General features: G+C 40.1%; 1 protein-coding gene across 4 annotated transcripts in view; it reads left to right on the top strand.

Moving 5' to 3' along the window:
- The window catches only part of KCNQ3 (potassium voltage-gated channel subfamily Q member 3), a 198,410-nt gene that overhangs the window by 111,465 nt on the left and 59,939 nt on the right, over nt 1-27,006 (top strand). The window contains exon 1 of one of the 4 annotated variants that reach the window (XM_071738410.1): nt 26,314-26,555. The exons of 2 other annotated variants lie outside the window; for them this stretch is intronic. In XM_071738410.1, the coding sequence (XP_071594511.1) occupies nt 26,482-26,555 (74 nt within the window). In that variant the 5' untranslated portion in view covers nt 26,314-26,481. Of the gene's footprint in view, nt 1-26,313; nt 26,556-27,006 lie in introns of those variants that run through there. One more of the 4 variants, XM_071738409.1, reaches the window with a different exon arrangement.

Below are 27,006 nucleotides of genomic sequence, written 5' to 3'. Positions count from 1 at the left end.
TAGCAGGACATAACTTCATTTCTGACTCAGTCTTGCAGTGGGGACAAACCATATGGGGGTGGCAAAACACAAGATGAAGGAACAAAACCAGAAAGTCATGGGTCCTGCACAGAGCAGCAGGCAGGACACAGGGAAATCCTTTTTAGCAGTGACAGTGGGAACAAAAGCTTTCTGCACTTTATTTCCTCAGTGAGAATATCAGGGCAAGAATTTGGTGTGGGCAACAGACCTTGCCACCACCTGAGCCTGTGGCTGGTTAAAAATGTCAGGATGCTTGAAGTGTTCTGCAGAAAAGCTAATATTTAAATGGACAAAGGGTCAGATTCTAACCTCCCAGGAGCAAATGGGATTCTTGTTATTTTTGTAAGTGGGTTTTGGAATAAGGGAAAGGTAACTAATTTACCCCAGTGCCTCTGGAAACCTGTATTCAGAGCTTTTTGGAGGTTCTTTGATAAAAAGGGCCCAGAGAACCAGAACACCACTTTTAAAGGATGCTTCTTTGCCATGTTGAGAAGAGGTGAGTCTTCAGCTGTTGCTGACCCATGTTGTTTTTCCCCTGCATCTAACTACTGGCATTCATTAAAAGTAGCTTTTTATGGCCAAAATGAATAATGTGTGGTTTTTCAAATGTTGAAAACTGTGCAAACTGTTCCTAGTAGGGACCTACATGAACAGTTTTTTGAGGATTTGGGTACTTCTGCTTTCAAAGGGAAGCAGATGGGTATTAAGTAGTTATGGAAACGTCTATAGTTAGCAGAAGTCAGATAGGTGCATGTAAACATGGGGAGCTAAAACTGCATGATTGAAATGTTTCCCATCTTAATAGTCTCATCACTGCAGAACCAAATACATGGCAATTGAGCAAAGTATGCCTGGTCTATTTATTGAACATGCTTCTGAAGCATATCTGAAGAAGCTGGAAATTTTTCCATTAAGGATGATGTTTTTTTTATAGTTTATGCCATGATTCCAATCTCAACCCTTGATATAGCAATATACATTTTTAAATAGAACAATATTTGAAAGGATTACAGTAAGGAATATATTATCATGAGACATATAGAGATCTCTTCATGGGAGAATAAGTGTTATAATCATATACCACATATTGCTGTCTATTCTGGAGTTAGAATGAAGGACAGAACGATTCTGTTTTCACCTGTAAAACTCATATGTCACCATGTAATTACTGTGCCTTGAAAAATTCACTCATATTAAAAGAATGCACTGGAAACAAAAGGTCTGGTTTCGGAGGGAGCATTTGTTTTACTTTTAATAAGAGCAACTTCCCAAATGGGAAAGTTTATAAGTGAAAAGTAGCAATAATCATCTCAGCTTAAAAAAGAGATTTCCTTTCCTCGATGAACAGAGGACCCTGTGATGATGTTTGTTGCCTCTGCTTTCTGGAAGTAGCAGGAAATTGAAATCAGTATGTCTGTGAGCTGTGCCAGCTCCTAGTGATAAAAATCAAAAGCTTGCTGAAGTCAAAATGGTGTATTGCATAACCGTGTACATGCTCTTAATAAATTTATTCCTTACCATATTTTATCTGGTCTAGACCAACTTTCCATCTTCTGGATGCACTGGTTAAATATGGGGCTGCTTCCCAGACCAGCATATCATGTTTCAGGATGTTTTCCTGCCTTTTTTTTTTCAGTATTTTTAATCTCTTAGCTATTGTTTTCTTCGTCTTTTCATTCACTTGCTCTGCTGTTTGTTTTCACTGGTAAGAAGAAGGCAAATAAACTTTTGCAAGGTGAAGCTTTATAGTTAAATCCTGTCTGGGTTTACACTGGAGTTTGCCAGCACAAGTCAGAAGTAGGATTAGGAGTCTGACCTACATGGAGATTTAACATTTTTTCCCACCAAGACCCTGCTGTAAGACATCAAAAAGTGATTTTTAGCAGTGAGCTCCGATTCTCCTCCTCTCCTATTTCAGTTTCTCCTCATCCAAAAACTACAGACTGTGATTTCCCAAGTGAAATTATGGGGACAGCCCTGTTCACCCATGGGACTCTCATAATTCTGTTCCTGCTTCTCTGCAGTGAATGTTGCAGGTGGTCATGTTAGTCATTTTTATTTTTCTTTTCTGCTATTTTAGTAATTTCCTTGATTTAGGGCCTCTTTTATGCTGGGGCTAACAGAATAGACATCTGGAAGTCTCAGGCTGTGCTATATAACTCACATCCTTCTCCTTTTAAGAAAAGGTGAAAAAAGAAAGCAGTGCAGACAGTAGAGTCCTTAAATAGTGCAAAGAATTATTATAATTTCTGATCTAGATGTTAAAGGGAGATAACATCATGGAACTAAGTGTGATTCTGAAATAACAGCTTTGTTTAGAAGTTAATGAAAGACTGAGATTACAGTGTTTACTCTGTGATTTTCAGATAAACATCCTATCTTCCTCCTCACCCATAGCTGGATCCACAGCCCTTTTCACACCCATCATACTGTGTAAGCATTATTAATCTTCACCATTGCTTCCAAATAAAACTGCAGTAGAAGCTACCTGTTATTTTGGTACTTAATAAAAGCTACTAAAAAATTTATTCAAATACAAAATATCTCTATTCATTGTATTTTAAATTAGAGATTTTTAAAGGAAAACTATTGCCAAATATTGTGCCAATAAATCATTTAAAATTTCATTGCCTTGCTCTATTTGAGCAATACTCAGTCAAGGAATTTTACTATACATGAACAACTGGATACTGCTTCCTCCTTTTATCAGATTGGGATACTTAGCCAAATCAACACAGAGCAGGATCAGCAGTGGTGATTATCTGTATCTCTGCAGGTCCAGGGAGGTGAAAAGTACTTCAGGTCCAAATGCGAAAAATGTGAGAGAGGAGAGGCCTGAGCTAAAATTTGTGTCAGTATTATTTGTCTTCTGTAAAACAGGTAAAAAACATTCAGAAATGTTTTTTATTCAACTGCATGAAATAATAGGCTACAACACTTTCAGCTGCTGGCAGGTTAAGTTCAAATGTAATTTACTTTAGATTGAAAAAGAAATGATTGAAAAGTTCATTCCAGTACTTGGATGTACAGTGAGAGGTTGCTTGTGCCATACTCATTTCTTCACATGTGGTGTGTTTTGGAAGAAATAATCTATACAGAAAGCAAAATTAAGTAAAGTTTGGACCCTGTTATCCAGAAGCCAGCCATTTACAGACTGTGGGAGATGTGTTTCAGGACAACATGGAGAGCAGCTCTCTTGGATTTCACTTCTTCCATGGTTCCATGGTGTTACCAGAACTGAATGGCTGGATCCAGGATGTATCTCATGCCTCAAATTCAGACCACTCACCAATCCAATCCTACCACTCTTGAGACAAAGATTGCAAATACAAAATACTGGTGGATTGTATTAGGGATGTAGCATCTGCTCAAACTTTTTTTTCACTGCTTAACTATGCAGCACTGAGAAATTAAAGCAAAGTGTCTATTAAAAATAAGTAATTTCATAGGCTTTTGAGGGAGATTTAGACAGCAAATAAGCACAGAAACAAACTCACACAAAAAATCCAGTGTTAGCTGCAAAAATTGAGCCCTGCACCAAAATGTGATCCAAATGGAAACCAAAGCACTTAGTGTAACATTAGTGTTTTTTACAGCACTATGATTTAATATTCCATCTATACATGAAACAAGCTTTCTAAGATACATTTTACAATACTGTATTAACAATTGTTTCTGGAGTTTGCCTAATTTTTGTTTAAAAACCTATTAGCTGGAGCTAACGGAAGTGAAGGCATTTTCTTTTAAATGTGTATTATGGAAAAAAAATAGGGAAGGGGATGGTAGAGATTTTATGCAATTGCATAAATATATTTCAATAGATAGCAAAGTTAATGTGAAATTTTACAGTCTTCTGTCTATAATTTAAATGGCCTCACTCTCAAACTGGCATTTGGCCAATTTAGTTCTGAAACTCAAATACCAGTTAGGATATTAGGTTCAAGAAGATCAATCAGTAGTCACTACCTCATTGAGTTATTTAAAATAGTACAGCGATTTGTTATAAAAGTTTCCCAAAACTCCCACAAATAATTGCTATCGCCTCACAGGTTTACACAACCAGACATCCAAAGTGAGTATTTTTCTTCCATTTCTCAGTTTGGCTCTGCTTACAGCAGTTTTGTGTATAAATATCTTTCCACCTGGCAAGAGCAAACTCAAGGTTTGTAAGCTCAAAGCCCACAGCAAGGACTTTCATTTTAAGGTAGAGCAACATTTGAATATAAATTGCTTACATTCCCCCAAGTTAATAGCCTCATTCATCCTATTTTGGCTGCAATATCAGAGGCATTAGGATATGATACATAACATTCACTCTGCAGTACTAATGGGCACCGATATAGTGCCCAAGTAATATTTCTCTTTTGCAGCAGTGTTAATAAAGCAACTGTGGAAGCTATAAACTGCCAGGGTGGAAGTTACAACTGTGTGATGTTCCAGAGAGGAATCTGAGATGACCATTAGGTCTTGACAGCCCATCAGTCATTTCTATAATCAGGGGAAAAAAATAATCCGATTCATGACGATAAAAAAACCCAACCTGTTAGTCTTGGGAGATTGAGTGCCTATTAGCCTTTGAATAACTGGTAATATATCTACCAGGGAGTTTATCTACCTAGTGAGGCAGAAGGCTCAGAAAAACACGTTTTTAGGGAAAAGGTTTAAGGCATTCTGAATGTTTACTGCTTTATTGACAGAAACTCCATTCTGTTTGAGTGCTGAGAAGACGGCAGGGCTGGTGTTTGGTTTGTGCATTAGAGGCTGCTGAGCTCTGGCTGGAGCTGGATTATCCCTGTGAGTTTGCATCCGGATAACCAGCAGCTCCTGCCTTTCTCTGCAGTAATGTTGCTAGGCAGTTGCTAAGGCTGCTTTTGCTCCAACCTAGGAGATGATCTATGTTCCCTGCTTTAAACAGTGCGATTTAGGGATGAATTATTCTCCTCAGCCTTGTGCAGTAAGACCTGGCTACTCCTTGCTGATGAAGGATACCTTCCTACTGTGATTCAGTAAAGACCCGTGTAGCCCCAACATCTCAGATAGCAGCTTGGATTAGAGCCAGGAGGCAGCAGGGAACTCCCAGGGCCCCAAGGAGGGATCTTCCTTGGCTATCTAACTTCTCAGCTTGAGGACTGGGGCTTCTTCCTCTGAAAGCAGGGTCAGAGTACAAACAGTGGCATTGGGCAAGCAGGAAGGATTGTTCTGCCTGAGTCTGACTGGGGATTACAGCTGAGTTTGTTGCTTTCATGATTCATACAGTGTTCCTAGTTACACCCAAAGTAGTTTTCCCTTGGGCAAAGTCTTTCATGACATTGATAGTCACTAATATCCTTTAGTGATTAGTGTTTCCTGCAAAAAACTTCAGAGCAGGGTCAGGGTGGTCAGATATCCTGTGTTCAACCCCTAATGGCAGTACTCACTTCTACTACCAAGAAATAACCCTGAACTTGCATCTGCGTTATACAGGGACAAATGAAATGTGCATAACATATCCATATCTCTTAGTGCTGAAGTCCCACTAACATTTTTGATAAAATTTAATCTGGGAAATTGGATTAATGAGATGTGGGTTTAATCCTCAGTTCAGCTGTTGCTGGTTCTTTTGCTGGGTAGCTATCAAAGCCTATCATGAAACAGTTCCATGCACTCTTGGGTAGCTCACTTAATCCACTTTATGGTTTGATTCCTCCTCAGCAAAATAAGGCTAATACCTTATTACCTACCTTAGTAGAAAAGCCAAAACCCATTACTGAATCTGAACTATTCAGGTGTTTGGAGGGCTGTGATACAGAGAAGAGTCTGTCTGTATTTTGCTCCTTTTGTGTGATTTTCTAAGGGACTATCCACTAATCAAATTTTATTCCAGAAAAATTATTTCACATGGCCAAATCATTCTTCCTGCAGTCAGTTCTTTACACTCCCTTTTTAAGGAGAGATATTTCAGAGAGTTTTCTCTTTTCCACCTCTTAGTGTAGTTGATGTCCTGCTGTGTACTTCATCACTTCTCCCATCTCCAAGGTTTTAGAACACATTTTATTCACCTAGTAGATTACAGTGATCTCTTGTGATAGCTTAGAAGATGCAACAAAGCAGAGGTGCTTACTCTGTACCTTCAGCCAAGAATTTTCAATTTTTCCTTTCTCTGTGATTGCTACAAAAGTTAATTCATTTGAAGTTCACAGAGACTAAGATCAAGCACAGAGGTTGTGAAAAGATGTGAAATGTGGTGTTACAAAACTAGTACAGGGGTTTTTTTTACAGATGTATATAATCTTTTTGCATCTAGACATTGTCTGTTTCAGTTTCAAAATGTTTCCTTTACTGAACTCATTGCAGTTAACTTTACTGAGCTTCTTTAGGCTTGTGAAAAGAGCTGGCTGGCAGAGCTCCAGCTTCAGCTTCCTACCTCCAGACAGATGTAAGACCAGCCCAGAAGGGACCTGGAGAGCTTGCCTTGACAGTATTTTGCTGGAAGGAAATTTTAGCATTGCAGAAACTATTTTTGACTGATCCTTTCAAGTTTCCAGTGATGGAGATGGTCACTGACTGTGAAACAGATCACTACTAGTGTTTTCCTAGCATATAACCCTACTGATGTGCAGATGTTGTTTACTGTCTTTCTTTCTCTCATGGCACCATCCACATATCTCCACCAATATAATTTCTCCTTTAGTGTTATGCAAGAAAGAAATGACCTGTGGCTGATATGCTGTGACCACTACGAAAACATTTATTAGAGATTCACAGAACTGTTCTGGTTGGAAAAGACCTTCAAGATCATCTTCAGACAGCAACTTAACTGTACTGAGTACAGTGCTAGATTCACTGAGAAATGCATTAGCCTTAACTTAGAGTACCAACTTTTTAGTACTTGACATTGCAGGATAACTTTATAACCAAGTACTAAAAAAGGAGATGTCAATGGGACATGTCTTTGGTAAATATTGTACTGCTGAATAAATACCAGGTAAAACTAACGCAGAGCTGATGCTTCTGTTGGACACTGGATCTTCATGACAGAAGAATAAATTCCTTTGCTCGTGGTTTACAGATGAGATTTGTTGCTTCTGCCAGCTCACTTTCTTCTCAGATATTCCCCACAGACCTTCCAAAGCTTTTTTTCAAGTGGAGTTTTTCTATTCCCAGTTTTGTCCCCATACTAGTCTGATTCCTCTCTGGAAGGTAGCTCTCTGACATGTAGCTGTACCAGGTTCCAGGCTCATCCTGCAATTGCATTCTTTGCTAATGGGTTGTTTGAGGGGATTGGGTCTTTGGGGTACACCACTTGCACTGGGATTGCCTTGGAAAAGTATAGGTTTATTACAGAAATTGGTTTGAAAAAGAGTTCCTATCTTACTCATCTGTGAAATTATGAGTAGATGAGGAAAAAGCTATGAACATATATATGTTTTAAAAGACCTAAGAAAGGGAGTGATTTGAGAGGCAGAAGGGGGACAGTTAGGGAGTAATCAAGTGCCACTGAGAAAGAAGGAATTTAAATTGACCATTGATTACACCAGAGTAGTTCAACAAGAGAAGCAACAGTCTGCTAATCACAAGCAACTCGGATCTGACAGAACCTGAGCTAGTGAATAACTTTGTTTATCTTCTTGACTGTTCAGCTTTCACTTTTTTCTATCTAAAATAAAGCATACAAAGTATGTATGGCAAAAACTGTTTTTCTTTAAGCTACTTATATTAGGGGCAAGATCCAGAGTTTGTGAGAATAGGCAAAAAGTGGGTAGGTTTCTCAATTAACGGGTAGAATATTCCACACCAATCACTTCTCTCTTCAGTTCAGTCTTGGAAGAGCCTAGGAACAGCAGTCATTTTAGAGGCAACCTAACAAGACAGGGCCAGCTTAGTGTATGCCCCAGCCCTGTTGTATCTCAAATCCTTACCCATCCAATGTTCCTTTTCCTCATGAGAGAGCAAAATTTTGTTAAAGCTCTTTTCCAGCAAGGTGCTTTGAGTACATTGAGGATGATTCAGCAAAGCACTTAATTATATGTCTCAGCCTATCCTTAATTAGCAGAAATCTTAAATTCTTGTACAATACTAAGCATATCCTTGAAATTAACTCAGGTGCATACTAATGAGTTTGTCTGGTGGAAAGTAGGTAAGTGAAGCAAGTCCTTTAGTACTAGACCATGTAACTTGCCAAAAGACAAAGACAATATCTGTGGTAAGACCAACATCTGACCTTCTTTAATCTATAATTACAGAATTACCTTCCTAAATACGTTTCACTCCCTTCCTTCTTCAACTGTATGGATGTGAATTTGCTTTATCTCCCTGATACTGTATCATTATTCTCTGCATATTACTGGGTGTTTTGAGATAAAGGGTGTTTTGAAATGTAGAACTTTGAAATATCTTTGGGAAACTGTTCCTCTTCACTGAACTTTATTGAACTTGACTGCTTCGTGTTTCACTCTGAGAACAGCTGACTTTCTTTTTCCCAGGCTTTTGGAGCTCACTTTTCAAGTGTGGGGAGGACAAGTATTATTGGCTTTTTTCCACATCTGTGTGCCTGAGTTTCTGCAGGAAAGAAGACAAACTGTTAATAATCGAAATTGCTCAATATCCTCTGGTATTCTGATGGATGGCAGTATCCTTGCTCTGTGTCTCTTGGTACAGCAAAACACTTCAGCTGAAGAGGTTTTAAAAATCTATTTTGTCTACTTGAATACACAAGTTTTGTAATAATGAGCAGCCTTCGTACCAAGGTCAAAGCAGAATAATTGTAACTAAACAGATTTGATAATGAACACAAGGCTGCATTATTTGATAAGGGAATAAGAACTGTGGTTATCCTGTGCTCTTGCTAGTCTTGGCCTTTATTGAGAACTCACAGGAAACTTGGACAGATTTTTTAAGGAAGACTTATTTGCCCCTCTGCTTTTGCCCTTCACATTGTCTGGTATAGGGGGGCACAGTTTGGATGTTGTAATGGTCCAGATATACAAACCCCATAGCTGGATCCAGCCCAATATTCGGTCCTCAGTCAGCTCAGTCTCAATTAGCTTTTTTTTTTTTTTATGACATTTAATTTGTTCCAAAATGCACTGGCTGGTTGCCAGTGACAGGTGTCAAGGATATCCTCCTCCCTTGGCATCCTAAAGCTGGCACATCTCTTGTTTTCATAGAAAAAAGTGATTGTCACCTTTTTGTTATTCAGCAGCGACTGCCTATGACAAGAGATGGGATGATGGCCAGGACACTCTGATATTCCTACAGGTGCTGGATGTCTTGTTCCTGAGTTTTATTCTCACAGCCTGGGTTAAACTATCAGATATATGGTTTAAAGGAAATTTTGTCCATTTTGGATGATCAAAAATTAGGGTTTCTTTTCCTCTTTTGTTATTTCTATATTTTTGGGTACAATACACTAAGCAGGAAGAACAGGGTATTTTCATCTAAATGCTTTTGCAATTGAAGGAATGAAGTCCTTGACCTCCCCTGTTTTCTTCTGCTGTATTGTGTAGCTCTGATGAGTTTCAATCTTTTGTACTTTTACATTGTTACAGTGTCTAAAGATGACTTGTGGAGAGATTTTATGGGTACTTCAACACAAAATGTCTCCATAGTTACCTGCAATTGCAAAGACCGACTGGGGACCCAGCTGGTCTCATCCACTCTGTGTTCCTGGTATAGTCACATATATATTTATATATATATATATATATATATACACCCTTACAAGCAAAGCAGCATATAGTTATTTTCAGAAGTTCCTCTGAACACAGTTGCTTCAACTCTGCCAAACTAACCTCAACCTTCATTTCTGACTGCAGATGTCATTTGTGCATCCTGTTTTATATAACTGTGTAGCATTTCTGCCATTGTCCTTCACGATGTGCTCTATAAGGGAATTCCTTACAGACTTTTAAGCATTACAGCCCTTAGACATGGAAAAATGAGTGAGTAAACTCTTGACTTCTTACAAGTTGATCTTAGGAGTATTGATAGCAAGTCACTACTTGCTGCTAGTTGTCACTTACAGCATTAGATGCCCAGCCAAGCTGTCCAAGGTGGGTTATTTTAATAGAAAGGTTTTAAGGCCAAAGATGTTTCCCCAATAATTTTACTGTAATGCCTGATGAAATGAGACAATCTCCTTGGAAAACTGACAGCTCCACTCCGCTTTCTCCTGAGATCTGTGTAGCATGAGTGAGTTTGCATTTGAAATAGAGCCTAATCATCTGGCATGACTTGAAAACACTTATGGCTTGGGTTTTGGGGTGTGCTAGAGACTGTAGTAACTTCACAGTTCACTCCCTGTTTTTGACCCATACAACTAGACCCTTCTCTGAGTCCTGAGGGCCCAGGAAAAGTGAGAGGCTGTCCACTGGGACATAATTCTTCATGCATGACACAGTGAGGCTCCACATGCTGGCACCTGTGTGCAAATCTAATGCAGTGTAACCTTCTGATGGTAATCTCTGTTGTTTCTCTCCTTGAACTGTAGTAAGACCTACCATAAGCAAAGTTATCACAATGTACTTCTGTCTTTCCTGCTTTCTTCCCAGATGTGAGGGTGACTTTTATGTGGGGAAGGATGTCTGCCTTGCTGAAACCTGGGCTGTAGGCCTGTTATTCTAACATTTTGATTTTCTCCTTTTCATTTGTCAGGGGTTTTTGAGTTAAGAGAATTCCTGCTTGATTCAAAGCAGACCCAGATTTGTAGGATTGGGGTAGGAGGTTACAAAGCACAATCAGAATTTATCCACAGTGAAAGAGAGTGAGTTAATTTCAGTGTCTACTTCTATGAAATTAAATTACTATAAAATTCCTTCTGGCTTACTCATTGAAGTTCTAATTAAAATAACATTAGTTGGCAGTATACTGTTCCACTACTTTGTAAAATATATTAGACTGGAGCTTCTACAGCATCTCCTTCCTTCCTTCCTTCCTTCCTTCCTTCCTTCCTTCCTTCCTTCCTTCCTTCCTTCCTTCCTTCCTTCCTTCCTTCCTTCCTTCCTTCCTTCCTTCCTTCCTTCCTTCCTTCCTTCCTTCCTTCCTTCCTTCCTTCCTTCCTTCCTTCCTTCCTTCCTTCCTTCCTTCCTTCCTTCCTTCCTTCCTTCCTTCCTTCCTTCCTTCCTTCCTTCCTTCCTTCCTTCCTTCCTTCCTTCCTTCCTTCCTTCCTTCCTTCCTTCCTTCCTTCCTTCCTTCCTTCCTTCCTTCCTTCCTTCCTTCCTTCCTTCCTTCCTTCCTTCCTTCCTTCCTTCCTTCCTTCCTTCCTCTTTTTCTACTCTCCCTTCCCTCCCTCCCCTTTCTCTTTTCCTCCCTCCCTTGGTCTCTCTCAGCACTCTGGGCAGCACAAATTGACTTTATTTTGAGTTCAGTATTGTAGTTTCCAACCTGGGGTCTGCAGAGCCTCAGGGCTGCTTGTAAGAAGTGAAAAATATTAAAGGGAACAAGCAAAAACAAATTGAGATACTAAATCCCTGCATGATAGCTGTGCCTCTGAAACTAAAATTGGACCTTCAAGTAGCAACAAAAGCTGGAAGGTAGTGGTAAAGAAGGAATTACAGCAAGAAAAAAACATCAGGAGGTTTCAAAGGTCAATATGGGAAAATATATTGGGGAGGTAAATTTCAGAGGAAATCTGTTTGGTGTTAATACGATTTTAGATCAAAGGAATAGCACAGTACCTGAGCTGCAGACAGTGGAATTAAACATTTGAACCTCGGTAAGATTTTTCTGCCACTTCCCATAGCCATTAAAAAATAAATAAATTGTCCAAATTCCTTGCTGTAGTAAGATGACAAAAGTCTGTTAATGAATTGGAACTTAAACGTGAAGGCTCTGAAAAACCCTATCTTTCCTTATGTAAGGTCTTTCATTCTTGTGGATCTCAGGATGATTTACAGGCATGCATTTGACAGGGCACAGGTGGTGGCAGAAGCAGCATTTGGTACAGCTGTCTCTGCCACAGCCATCAATAACTTCACAAAAACATTTAGGTTGAATTCTTTAAGAGCTTCACAAAAAAATGAGAGATGGTTTACAAAACACAGCAAACCACATGACTTTGACAGGTCTGGAAGTGAAGAATTCTCCATCAGATAAAGATAGAAGGATACAGAACAAAGTTATTTATAATTCAAACAATTAAGCAATATGTAATTAAAGCACACAGATTTAATTCAGGAGAATCCTTATATGCCTGTGCATTCAAAACAGTCCAGCACTTCTTGGATCAGTCCACAAATGTCCAGTTTTTTAAGGCCCTGTGATTAACAGCACCTGCTCTTGAGAAACAGGCTCAGGCTCCTTGCATAGACAGCTGAAAGGATCACCCTTCTCTACACGACAGGAACCTCCCTCCAAAAAAAAAAAAAAAAAAAAAACCCCAAAAAAGCAAATCCCCAGAGTGTTTTGGTGCAAATTTTGGCAAAACCAGGAGGAGGTGGAATCATCACTTACTGCTTTAGTGCCCTGACCCTTGGCAGTGGATTAGGTGCTGGATTGGAGCATATCAAAAGCATATTCCCTACATCAGAAGGAAGTCAATTGCAGCACTCTTTGGTGTCACTGCAGTGACTGACTTGGTTTGCACTCATACAGATCTATCTCTGCAATCATTTTCGTTGATGAAGCTCACTGTAACAAAACTCATGGACAGTTTAAACCATAATTAAGCTAAAAATGTCTCTGGTAAGCTATTGTTCTTAGAGATTAATTTGTAGTGTTTATATCTCCAGGACTTTTAGCAAGTGGAGTTAAATTCTGAGAAGGGCTGGAAGATGAGGAGGAGCTGAGCAGTGCTTTCCTAGTGCCCAGGTGCAACAGGGCTGTGCTGCTCTGCAAGGATGGAGGTGTTGGGAGCTCCTAGAGATGGGCAAGGAGCACACAGACAAGGAGCACAGTTGTGTTCCTCCATTCCCTCATGTGAATTTACTCCCCAACTTGCAACCTGTTAGGGTCCTGGGTGCTCCCAGGGCAAATTTTGTGCCTCGTACAGTGGTTGTGATTCTTTACCCATGACACAAAACCATTATTTTTGCAGTATATCATTCTCATGAGGGAAATACCAAACATGGAGCTGCTCCAGGCTTGCAGCCATGCCCCAGTGCTCTGTTTCAGAGAGGTAAAGATGCTTTTGCACTTGTTCTTTTGTTTAGGTAAGCACAGTTTATAACCCAGTCTGGTCTTCAGTTTCTAGGAGACAGCATAGAGATCTGCTTTATTCCTGTTATTTAATGTTTCTCCTGAACAATACTGATATATAAGAGGATACAGGTTTTCAGGGACACTGCAGTGTGAAGAACCATCATCTGGTTAGATTCCTACCATTATTTGTTGACCTCCCCAGCAGTGTAAATGAAGTGAGGATGGTCCCCAAAACAAAATATTAAAAATTCTAAAATTTAAGATAAAGTTAGCAGCTTTCTGAAGTTGGAGCTTTCATGGCTGATAGCCTCAGACTTTTTTTGTATGACTGTAACATTAACAGCCTTATTAATTTCTTCATTTTACCAAACCCAGGTATTCTTGTGTAATTGTGGAACTCAATTGTGGAGCCGGGGCTTAAGAAAATCTCTAAACATTATGTTACATTGTTGCAATTTGTCAGAGGACTTGTTTCTCCAAGCAATTTTGATTTATGAGGTGGTTAGGTTAAATTATCCAGAATAAATCCTTTTTGATCAGAGCATCCAAAATAATAGATCCACAATTCAAAGCAGTATTTTCCTCCCTTCACCCCTGCCCCACCATGCAGCAAACACTCAGCTTTCTCCAATAATCAGTTCATTTATTTACAAGGATTCCCCTTCAGCTGTGATCTCGATTTCACAGCTCTCAGGGACTACATGTGCTCAGTATCCTGCAGCAATAAAAATGTGAGCAATAAAATAAATATTAGATTTTTGGGAGCAGATTCTCAGTAGGTGTATGGAGCGATCAACACCTTTGGCTGTTTCCTATACCCTCAATATCCATATTAGACAGGGTGTAAATTTGGAATTGGGGAGCAGCTGCAGGGGGTGCACAGTAGCCACAGCTCCAGCACTGCAGTGACTCCTGGCAGGGGGCATGAGGCAGGAACATGTTCACTCTCTGCTAATGATCTTTTGTTCTGTCAGAGCAGCTGAAAACCCTTTCATTTTGTGGAGAATCAGCCTCCTTTCACGCAATTCCAGCTTCACAAAGACTTTTCCCACCCTCCCCAACCAGATCCCCAGTGACCACTTGGAGAGGTCCCAGTGGGTCCCTCCTGCCAAAGTAGGAGCCTTTGCAATCTGCAGACATTCACTTAATTGCCTGCCAGCTCGGTGTTTCCAAAAGGGCAGGATTTAGGATCCAAAAAGAGCTCATATCATTGCTGCGTGGAGCCAGAACTTGTCAAATCACTTGCCAGCTGCTGCTGATTCACTGGATGCGCAAGACAAGCAGCTTAACTTTCTTTTTCCTCTGCTTCTGTTTTCAAAGAACCCACTTCTCGGTTGCACACCAGGGGGCTGTTGTGAGTTTGAATTAATTTGAGACTCCCAAATTAAAATTGCTGCAATACAGCAATTCATTTCACCCTGTAAGGAATATCTAAGATCCGCTGACTCTTCCTGTGGAGGCACCTGCTTCTCTCCAAAGCTGAGCTCATCCAAATACCTCAGACTTTTCACCAGATCAGGCATTGACTCTGCTGAGCCTTATCCCAGTGTCAACTCTTCTGTTTGCAGGTCTTGGGGCAGAAAGCAGCACCCTAACTTGTCTCACAGAGCCAGTTAACAGAATAAGGTGAAAATATCCTATTTCCATCAAGCACGGGCGTGCTGCTGTTATATTTATGCTCTGGCTTAAAAACATTCATTTGAGGATGTCATTAGGGGTTTAATGGAAGCATTGCACTTAGAAAGTCTCTTGGTAAGCTAGGCTAGCCTCTTTACCTTACTGTGTGATTAAATTCATTATTTTCCAGCTCCTGCTGTGATTGCCAACAGTCAGATTTCAGCAAATGAGCTGAGGATGTATTTATATCAAGACAATAACACGAGGGGGGTTGCGGAATGGCATGCTGTGACAAGTTCAAGAAATAATGTAATTAAATTATTGTTTACAGAAAGAAGACTGGCACTTCCTTGTAGATGATGTTTTTAAGCTTTCTCGGAAAGAAACTGAAGTCTGGAACATCCTTTAAGAATGGAAATTAGAGGTCAAACATTGAATGAGAAAGTAAGAACAAAGGAATTTCAAATCCAGCATCTCAGTAACTGCACACAGACATGCACACACAAACATGGATGATCACAACTCCTGCTCAAGCAGATTTTAGGCAGAATGAAAGCATCTGTACTATCAAGGCATCACTCAGTTCAGGTCGTGTGAGCAGCTACTAAACTCACATTTTGTCAGCTTTCAGGGTATTGAGTTTGCCTGAACTTGACACTAAAATAGGTGTAAGACACCAATATGCAGTCTTTGCCCTATGAATATATTGATCAAGGGGTCTTTTTGCTTTTCTTGCATTTTTGGGAGGAAGTAGGGGGGAAAGAGTTATCATCTTGGACCCTGTTGTCTACCTATAGGCATCTGGTGCCATTAAACATGCTCCAAAGTATCAGTAAGAGCAGCTAAATAGGACACAGAGAAAATTCCCCATAGGCAGCTCAAAAGATAACCGTGTTCAAATAAACCAAATCCTAGATCTCTTCTAATGAGAAAGGGAAATGTAGACACCTGGCCTACCTTCAGATGGAGTGTAGACGTTTGCGTTTAGTCTCAGAATTAACATTGTCCTGATGTTTTCATTGTGTTTGGGATTATTCTTTCGAAGTAACAATGATCAGTTTCATTCTTGCAATACTCATTTCAGCTGGGTTACTGCTGGATTCAGTTATATAGTGCTAAGTGACTTCCACAGGCACCTTCTCACTGCTACCTCTTTGGTTGTAGTGCTGTCATGACATGGGAAATAGAAGTGCTGGAACATGTCCAGAGAAGGGCAACAAAACTCACTAAGGGCTTGGAGCACAAGTCCTATGGGGAGCAGCTGAGGGAGCTGGGGGTGTTTAGTCTGGAGAAGAGGAAGATGAGAGAAGACCTTATGGCTCTGTTCAACCACCTCAAGGGAGGTTGGAGCAAGGAGGGAAACAGCCTCTTCTCCTCAGGGAAATGTGACAGACCAGAGGAAATGGATGGAAGCTGCACCAGGGGAGGTTTAGGCTGGATGTTCGGAAACATTTTTTCACTGAGAGGGTTGTCAGGCATTGGAATGTCCTTCCCAGGATGCATTTAAAAGGTGTTTGGACCTTGTTTAGTAGTTAGATTATGGTGTTGGTCAAAGTTTGGACTGCATGATCTTGGAGGTCTCGTCCAACCTGAAATAAACTGTGATTCTGTGAAATGTATGCTGTGATTACCCATGAACATTATGCAACCATTCAATTTTGCTAATTTAGGTTGTGTACATCAATATCAGACAATCTCTCAGACCTGGCTGCCAGTACCCAGTAGCTTAACAGCTTTATCTTTTATCTTTTTATCTTTTTAATTTTTTTTTTAATCTTTTTTTTGCTTTTAACAGCACTTGGACTAACTTGAAACATGTGCAATGCTTGGCCTGTCTCCAGAGCCAAACTAGAGAGCCACCTCCACAACTACATCTTGTTTGCATCCTCTTCCTAGTTCAGGAGAAATTTGGAGGCCACAAACAAGTTGTCTGCCATACAATCACTGTGCTGTAGCTTATACAGTCCAGACACTTCAGCCCTCCTGGAGCTAGAGCAGCTGAAATCTCAAGTCCTTGTTTCTTCCTCAGTCAGACTTTATCAGGAGTATGGCCCAAAAAATGAGTCTATTCTGTAGGCCAGGTCCTGCATCCCTAAACATTTTGACAGCCTCCCTACTATGTATTGACTTTTCTCTCAAACATTTGGCCACTTTTTTCTTCCCAATCTCAGTTTGATCAATCTACAGTTTTCATTCTTATATTGCATTTTACTTACACATAATAAAATCATCCCTGACTGAGCTCAAGGATAAACTTTTCAGAGGGATTCCGTGTAAGAGCTGAATTTTAGATGGATACTATCAGAATGGAGAGATGCAATGTTGCTAATACAGCAGCTGTGTATGAAAAGAGCATGGAGTGGAATGGGAAATACATGAAACTCTTAGCATTGCTCCTACAGAGCACATCCTACTGCTGTTTCTGGAAACAGAACACCTGGATGGACCACTGCTCTGAACTGGCAGGGCATTTCTTTAATAGCTCTTTTTCACACTAGTGTGTATGTATGTAGGCCACACAGCTCACCTGAAAAATGGTAAGGGAGAAAGTTTTTGGCTTCTCAAATTGCAGACAACATACCTTGTCAGGAGATAAGTCAAAGAAAGAATTTCCTGCCTTTTCATCCACCTCAACAGAATTCTCACTTCCTACCCTGACCTGGAAATTACCACCCTCTCAGGTGTCCTACAAAAGATGTTGTATGAACCCTTCCTATCCTGTTTCTGTCAAAATGACCCACAATAGAAGACAGTCTAGTTGTCCTAAGCAATCTAACACCTTTTAGCTTTCCTTCCCAAAAGAGAAGGAGATGTCAAATATTGAATAAACTGCTGTGATTGAGAACATTGTGGGCAAGTTCTGAGGTGCTGTTTGATTCTCAGATCTGCAAAGAAGTGTGTTGCCATAAGAAAAAAGGTGGGAAGAAGGTTATGATGTGGAAACAGGAGAACCTCTTGATGAAATGCTCCTGCCTGTGGAAGGTTTGTAGACTGCATTTCAAAGCAATGTCAGCAAATGTAAAGGATATTGGTGAAACAAAAAGCTATTTCATTCTTCAACTAGAACAGAGCTGATGTTATTTATGTACTATGGAAGGTGTTTAAAAAGCAGCAGCAGCCTTAGTGTATTTTGCTCTTTTGGGGCACTGTTAAGGAGGTTTCACGGAATGCTACTAAATATGTCAAAACTGAATAGTATATTCCACTTGTTGTTCACCCCTTAAATGGAAACTCATACATTCTCAAGCTTGAATTCTTTCATTTTTCAGTCAAGAAAGGATTCTCCTGACTAACTGGTACAATCAATTCTTATAATGACAAAGAGACTCACAATGTCATCCTGTATCCATGAAAGTACTCTGTGAATTTTGTTTTTTCAGAGCATCTTTTTTTTAGAAAGAAATGAGATTTTTTTTTTTACAAAATCCTGGAAAGGAAAAGCCAGCATACTACTCTCAGTATAAAAGAAGCAAGTAGGAAATAAAGCTGTTTGTCCTTTATAAACAAAATTAAATTAACAATCTTAAAACCCTAGATAATGTATTTTGCTTCTAAACTCATACTTTGGCTTCAGTAGGTTTTAGGAAAATGCTTGATTCACTGTCAGAAATTGGAAGAGAGTCCACAAATCCAGACTCTGAAATTAATACTAAATCCAAGAAAACCAGAGTTGTCCCTGAGGAAACTTAATTTAAAATTAATTTGTAGTGCACTATAAAGGCCACAGTCTTGTGGCTATCTTCATCACTGATGATTGTTACTGATGATCTGTTCCAATTTGGAACAGAGACAAAATGACAATTATTCTTCCTAACAAGTCTTGAAATAACCTGCCAGCTTTGAGGTGCTACAAGAAAATTCTCTTTCCTGTTATTATTATTGGCTGGGCCTCCAGATCCTGCTCCCATTTCTCTGCAGATATGCTTTTGTGCCAAACTCTGATTTCTTATTTAATTAATTTGTGGGCACAAACAGACTAAGCCAAAAACTTAAGCATAGCCAATGGTGTAACTTCCTAACAAGAACTTAAACCACAAGAAAGTAAAAAAAAAAAAAAAAAAAAAAAAAAAAAGCAAAAACCCAAACCTATTTAAACTATCCAAGTTAAAAATATATATTAAGAGTAAGGGGTAAAAAAGTTGAAAACCAACTGATTTAAACCTCATGAAAGAAACTGAAAGCAAGGACAGAAAGTTTTCTAGGAGTGCAAATAAAAAGAGAGTAAGAACAGAAATGCAGGGGAAGTGAGGCCAAGAATAAAGCTTATCTAACTATGACCCCAAAAATGCAAACTAAGCATATACAATATGGAGACAAATCTCAAAGACAATAAAACTTTTGCAGTAGAACATCACACTCTTTGCCCCAGACTCCTGAAAAACTGGCATATTGTCATGTGAGTGTTTTTTGTAAATCTGTCAAACTGAGTGACATCATGTGCATCATGTTCCCTGTTGTCTAATGCTGAGAAGGTGACCTGTGCAGATGCCAGCTGGCACTCTGGCCTCAGTAGCATAAAGGGCTGTGAGGGTTTCTTTTCTTCTAAAAGAAAGAGGCAAAAAGAGATCTGTGAATGTGAAAGAACAAACAGATTTGTAGGATGCATCAGAAGTTTTTGCCACTTGAGAGGGGAAAATATTGAAGCAAACTATTAATAAGTTACTAATATCTAAAATACTGTAAATAAGTGGGGTTTTATTTGAGGTCCGTGGACTACATGTAAGGACTGAACAAAAGGCAGATCAGAAAACCAGGTTTGTTTTTCAGAGGCTTTCAGCTACTTGGAAAGAATCCCCAACTCCATTTAAGAGTTTCTGGAAGGCCAGAGACTGGGAAAGCCACAGTCCATATCTATCTATTCAGGGAGACAAGTCTATCTATTCTGTCCCATGTTCAGAGCAGAGCAGTTCAAACTAGGTCAGCTGCAGAGGTGGCCATAGAATAATGAGGCAAAGAGAGAAATTATCTTCTTATGAGGAGAGACAAATTGTTTAACTTCAGCAAAGTGGGAACTGCAAAAATTCATCCTGTCTGTCAATACATGAGTGTGTGACCACTGGGGAGCCAAAAATACTTATTGAGCAGACAGGACAGTGTTGGCAGAACCAAATGTGAATATATTGTTCATGAATATTTTAGGCTGAAAACACTAAGGGTTGTGATTATCTGGAGTGAGATTCTGTGACACTTTCCCATTAGAAGCACCAGAGGAGAGGCCAACACAGCAATGAAGATGGAGTCAGACAAGCACAGAATTATGTGAGGTCCCATGACAACAGGGGTGTTAGTACCCAAGGGATAGATTTCCCTCAGACATTTTATAGTCCTGTATTTTGCCTTGCTACACACTGGTCTTTTAATCTTGCAGCCTGTCAGACTGCAAAATCTTACTGCCATCAAGGCTAAGTCAGATGCTTTACTCCTGCAGTATAAAAAAATATTCCTTATGTGTCCAACTTTATGTTTAGCACAAAGCTTCAGAGGTGGCTTTTACATCTCCACAAAACACTGAACCTCTCTGAGGTCCAAGGGAGAATAAAGTTCAATTGCTGCAGTTGGTTGGTTGCCAGCACTTATGGTAGCCTAGCACACTGTTCAGCTGAAAGGATTTCATATGGCCTGATGAATCTGTTCCTACTGACTTTTGTTTCACTCCATGGCTACTGAGGGAGTGAACTCAGCTGAAAAGTAAACATTTTGGTATTCACTTCCCATCTAGAGGATATGTGGTGTAGGCACTATCTGTACACGTGAGTCCAATCTAGCAGCACCAAAATGCAAGCACATGGGGAATGAAATGTGCCAAGGCTACACTGCCTGCTATGATAGATGGCAAGCCATCTACTATAAGGTCCTTGGTAAGACTCAAACTATGCTTTTCCTGGCTGCTGACTGATCACAGCTGATAAGCTTCCCGCTCCTTAGGAAATGTAACATCTACATCCCAAAACTTTGCTGCAAAGTTATTTCATAACCAGGTTAGAAACAGGAACACAGAGCTGATCCATGCCACTTCAGAATGCCTTGGACACTGCCAGGTGTAAGAGGCTGTGCAGCTAAATCTCCCAAGCCTGTCAGACCTGTTGTACGTCTCTACCTCCAGCAATCCTGACAAAATGTATTTAATCAACCAGATCCATCAGACCTGACTCCCAACCCAGAAAAGATTACATGCTTGGTGCAGGGCAGAGAATAAATAAAAGACCAGATGGTGGCCAGTTCATCAGCCTCCTTCTGAGGATTTCTTTGTATTGATCACAGAATATGCTGAGCTGGAAGGAACCATCAAATCCCTGTGTTGGGCACCCCAGGAATCACACCAGATGCCTGAGAGCATCATCCAAATGCTTCTTGAACTCAGGCAGGACTGGTACTGTGACCACTTCCCTAGAGAGCTTGTTCCATTGCTCAGCTGCCCTCTGGGTGAAAAACCTTTTCCTGATATCTAACCTAAACCTATTCAGCTTCCTACCATATCCCTGAGTCCTGTCTTGGGTCACAGGGGTGAAGATATTGGTGCCAGTCCCATCTCTTCCCCTCCTGAGGAAGCCACAGACTGCATTGAGGTCACCCCTCAGCCTCCTCTTCTCCCAATTAAACAATCCAAGTGACCTCAGCCACTCTTCAGAACTCATTCCTTCCAGACCCTTCAACCAGATCCTTAGTGGTCTCCTTTGGACACTCTCCAATAGCTTGATGTCTTTATACTGTGGTGCCCAGAACTGCACAATACTCAAGGTGAGGCCACACCAGTGCAGATGACAATATTAAGGCTCCATAGTTCTGCACACAGCACAACCATAATATAAGATCTAATCCCCCACCAAGTTTTTCTTATTGAGATGGGACAGCAACTTAATGATAGAAAGATGACTACAACAATAACAGAAAATATGAATCAATCTAATACACACTTTTAAGAGCCTTTTTAGCATCCATTTATTTGACAAATTTATTGGAGATCTCAATTTTTGAAACATTAGTAAAAATCAACAAGAACTTCACAAGCTTGCAGGAGACAAAAAACAAGCTTTCTTGTGACATTTTTTGACCTGATCAGTTAATGAGCCAGAAAGTGTTGCTGTAATAAGTGAAGGGCCATAGTGCAGTCTCTCACACTCCTTTGTGCAGAGTGTTTGTTTTTCGGGCTCTGATTTGCAGTACGCTTGCATGCTGACATATCACATTTTTCATAAGATGCGTGTTACTTCTTACCAAAGTCCATACTTTTCTGGGAAATTTTTCTGATATAAAAATCAAGATTTGTCTTGCTTTACTATTTCTCTAGTTTCATACTTCCAGAGGCATGTAACTGTGGGTGAATTTCCCATCTCTTGAGGTCAGCAGTAGAATATATAATAGGTTCTAATTTGAAGCCATTCATTATTTCCTTTTCAACTGCCTCTTTTCATATTTTGTTGCTTTGCCCTTCCCTAGTGCAGCTTAACATCATCCTTGTGGTTTTGCACAGCACAGCGCACTGAACAGATGTTTTCTTTGAGCTGTGCTCAGTCATATCTAGGCCTTTTCCCTCAGTAATTGCAGTTAATTTTAGGAATCCTCAGTGAATATTAATAGTGGAAGTTGTTCCATTAAATATACATAACATTACACTGAATACTTCTTGACAATACGCTGTGCAATTACGCAGATGCATTACATCATCCTGGAGTTGCATGCAATTTTCTTGATGCTTAATTAGATTGAAAGAGAGTGCCAGGAGGAGTGGGGGAATGGTCAATGGGTTCCTATAAATCCCTAAAGCACATTCACTCAGAAATGTCTATCTCCCTAATGTTCTCTCTCTCATTTTGTGTAGTTTCTACATGGTTTATCATCTAACATGATGGAAAGGAGATAGCTGCCTTAACAGTAATAAAGATTTTCTCTTCCCTATCCTGCTCATTTTCTCCTGATTGACCCTGCAGGAAAAACACAGATCTGCCATTGTTATAGACAGACCAGAACACTGCCTATAACTATGTCATTGACTGTCAAAATCACAAATTTAGCCTGTGACTTCATCCCAGGGCCAGACAGGGGAGGGAAATGGGCAGCAAAGGAGAATGGCCGTGATTAAGTACAAATCACCAGAGTAATTAGAGAACGTGATCAGACTCGAAAAAGCTCAAGGAGAAATCTCTCAGCCCAATGGATTCACTAGATTTTTTCCTAGTTACAAAAGCCTGGTTTTGATGTTTGCCATCTTTGCTCCTGCTCTATTTAAGAAAGGTTTGTTAGGCATAAAGAAGAATTATAGAAGCAAATAACCTGATCTTTTTACCCAGCTTCTGTAGTGCTGCAACCCAGGGTGGACGTCAGAGAGACATTTTTCCAAGGCATGAAATGCTCCCTGAAGCCAACAGAAGTGCATCTGCTGTCTGACTTGGGACTTTATTCCTACTTGCAGCTTTCTTTATTGGCTGACTTCATAGGACCATAGAATGGTTTGGGTTGGAAGATCATTTAGGATTTGTTGAAAGAAATCCCTCTCTTGTTTCAGTTGGTTTTGCTTACCAAATCAGGTTCTTGAGGAGATGTGGCTCTCCTGCAGTTATGCAGAAATTTGCTCTTTAAAGCTGGAATCATAATGTACATCAATTAGCCCTTCAGGTGACTCAGTCCAGACCATGACATCAGTCACTAAGCAGGACTAAATTTGTGCAGAATCGTAGGAAAACAGAACTGTGGTTAACACCATAAAAATTAGACTAATGTTTTTGTTATTTTCAGATCAAAGGAGAAAAAACTTGCTGTAAAGGAGGAGAGAGAAGCTAAGGAGTTATATAGTTCAGGAGTGTCCTGTGAAACAGATCCAGACAGACCATCTGACCATCACTTGTAGTCATGTTTTCCAAAGGGCTGTGTCCCATCAGTGAGCCACAGACCATACCAATTTTCCTAGCAAGGCACTCCTGGATATTGTCATCCCCAAGATCCATGCAGACAATATGCATGGACATCAGCCAGCCTCAGGTCTGATGTCCCCTGTCAGATAAGTACAAACAAAGGTGTTATCAAGTGATAGGAGTAACTTTTTGTATTGGGAGACATCCCAGTTGCTTCAAAATCTTGTTCTGCAACATGGAGTTCTTCTTAGGCCACAGAGGATGCTCACATGGGAGCCATGGGCCAGATAAAAGCCCTATCACATCAATGGATAGCCACCCATATGTGGCTCCCTAATGTAAACAAAGTGCAGGTACCTTTTTAGGATGTTATCACATGACATATATCACATATTAGCTTTCTGGATGTGTATGGACATATGTGATCCGACAGTGGAGGGCTTCAGGTTCAAGGTTTCCAGGTGCCTCTGCAAGATGTTGCATGTATCAGTTTGGGAAAAGTTTGGGGTGCCATATGTATCAAGGTCTTAATTTCTTTTTATGAAACGTGCAACTGGTGCTAAGTAAAGCCCTTGTTAATGACATAACCATTCAAGGATGCTGTTGGAATCATGCCCATCCCAGCAGAGAAATAAGTTTCATGGTCCAATGCTGTAAAACTCTGCTCAGCAAAGGGCACATGGCTGTGTTCCACCTGTGTGTGTTATGTTACAGGTTTTGCTTTCTCATTAATGTTAACAACAACCCTTCAGCAGCTAAAAATCCCAAACCAGCTGACAAGTATAAATTACCAAAGCTTTACAACACCCAGGAGGGGAGGGTAAGAGTTGCATCCTTTTAATGCTCAGACATCAAATGGCAAAAGGAGGTTAAGTGACTTGTCCAGGGTCAGTCAGTGTGTGGCAGGATGGGAGCTGCAAGGTGGTATCCAGGAGTTACCATCCTGCTGCTGTTGATTCTGAATATGCAAGAGCAGGCAACTGGGGAGCAGGCAGCAGCAGGCAGCTGAATGATGTTTTCTTCATCTGGTGCTGAGTCTGCCAGCCCCTTTTTTCTCTGTGCATGATGCCCTCAATCCCTGAAGCTCCAACACACTCTCAGCCTCTATGCTCAGGTGCTGACAGCATCACAGAGAGCTTCTACAGGTGCTGTGGAGAGGATTTGTCTGGTCTGATGAATGCAGAGAATTATTTTAAGCAGTGTGAGAGTTTCATTATGAAAGGGGAATAGGCACTGTTGGAATTCCTTTTCTTCAATTTCAGCAAATTTTTTAGGAGAGTTTTTCTGTTGCCATGGTCCTTTCAGACAGGAAGTGGTGTTAGGATTTTTTTTTACATATCCGGCATCTGTAATAACAACAATAATATTTTAATGTTCCTTGATTTCATCATAAATTGCAAACATTAATTAGAAATGTGGATAAATCATAGGGTTTCCATTTCACAGATGAGTAAACCAAAGCTAAGGAAGTGCATCTGTAGCAGAACTAAGAACACAAAATCCTTCACTGACACTGGACAGCCTTTTTTTAGTGGCTACAGGGAATTTTTATTTATTGATAAATAAATTTGATAAAAATTGATAAAAATTTGAAATACTCTTCACTGATCCATCCAGAAAATGCTGTCACTAAACTGTTTCCCTAGATTATGAGCAATTATAATTGAATCTGCCAAGACATTGCCCTGGAGATTGACACTAATCTTGCTTCCTAAAAAGCAGCACAATAAAGATCATTACTGTGCTTACCAGTCTAGCCAAAGCTATTGCCAAAGCCATGGCACCTGTTCTAGGCTAAGGATTTTTATTTCACAGCTGTAGAAGGCAGTGGCTCTGTGCATGACCAGTTACCATGCCCAGCTTGGCAGTCAGCAGTGTGTTATACAATGAGGCATTGATTGCTTTGACTTAAGGGCTCACTTAGACTTCTTGTCTGAATTTTGTCTACATTGAAATACCCTTCATTTACCATTTTTTTTCTCATTTTAAGTGGAGTTTTTTTGTGTCCCATGTATACACTGGGCAGGGGATACTTTCCTCCTGCTGTCAAAAGGGCACTGGAAATAGGTCTTCCACTCTGTGTGTCATTCCCAAATAAATCTTGCTTGAATCAGTCACAAATCAGTAGCTGATCTCTGTAGTAGAGTGGATCCAGGTTGCTCCAAGCTGATACAGTGTAGAGCACAGTGCCACAATCCAGCTGTTAAGATATGAATAAGCAACCACAAATAATTTATAGAGAAATTTAAATACTGCTGACTTGGGGAAATAAAATCACTGAAGCACTGAATGGTGCTGCCAGGCTTGAAGACAAAACCATATTTGCTTTTATTCTGATCTGACATGGGGTGTAATTGAGTTAGAGCTACAATTTAGAACTAATTTTTTTTTTTTTTTTTTTTTTAAGTGAAGAACACAAACACACTTTAGACAGTGTCCAGTAGAGTGTGACCAACATTAATTGTTCATCAAGAATCATACACTCAGGACACTGAGACAGAGGGCATTAATATTAACTCCAGAAACATACTAACAAAAATTATCTTCTGCAATAAATGTCCCACTAATATTTTAAAAAGAAACAAACAACCAAGAAAGCAAACAAACAAAAGATAAAAAAACCAAACTCTCCTTTTCTTCCTCCTCCTTTCCCTCTGCCACCTTTGGCCCTTTTAGAACCCTGTTTCCCCTGGCACAGCTCCAGGGAGCTGAACTCTCCCCATGCTAAGTGGGAGAGCAACAGATGACTGAAATAGAAAGTAGAGGTGAGGCTGGGAGATGAATTTCTGTGTTTAAAAGTCCCTGGCCTTTGCAGTTTTTGAGTCGTAAATGTATTTTGAGTTGTCTGATACAGGGTCCCTGGGTTTTGCCAAGTCTCATGTATCACCAGGCTCTGTCTGAGGCAGCCAAGTCAGGTCCAGCTGTGTCACCTCTTGGAGCGGATCCATTACTGTAAGTAACAGCTTTGGAAGGTTTCACTTTGACATTTACTTGGCTCCTGCCTGTCTTACCATTAACACACTTCTGGTTTCTCCCTGAGAGAAACATGGGACACTGAATATGCCTGTAAATCACCTGTTTCAGCCATAAAGTTTTGTTAACAGAGCATGGCTTTTTTTTCATTAGGGATCCCCAGTTGTTTCTCTGTGGCTGCACTGTGACCTTGGTCTCCCAGTCAGACTGAGTGGCTCAGGGTGGGCTGCCTGGTGGCACTTCTGTTAACCTTGCAAGCACTCACAAAAGGTGTTGAATTCCCTGCATGGCTATTATTTATTAATGTGTTAGACCTTCACTCACTATATATTCTTGGATTTTTCTTGAAATGAGATATACCAACGTTCAGCCTCTTTGTCTAGCTGCTGAAAGTCGATTAAACACCGTAACCTGAAGAAAGAGAAAAGTT

This window comes from Heliangelus exortis, chromosome 2 (assembly GCF_036169615.1).
Source record: "Heliangelus exortis chromosome 2, bHelExo1.hap1, whole genome shotgun sequence".
Classification (NCBI taxonomy): domain Eukaryota; kingdom Metazoa; phylum Chordata; class Aves; order Apodiformes; family Trochilidae; genus Heliangelus; species Heliangelus exortis.
This window is presented reverse-complemented; position numbering and strand designations above follow the sequence as displayed.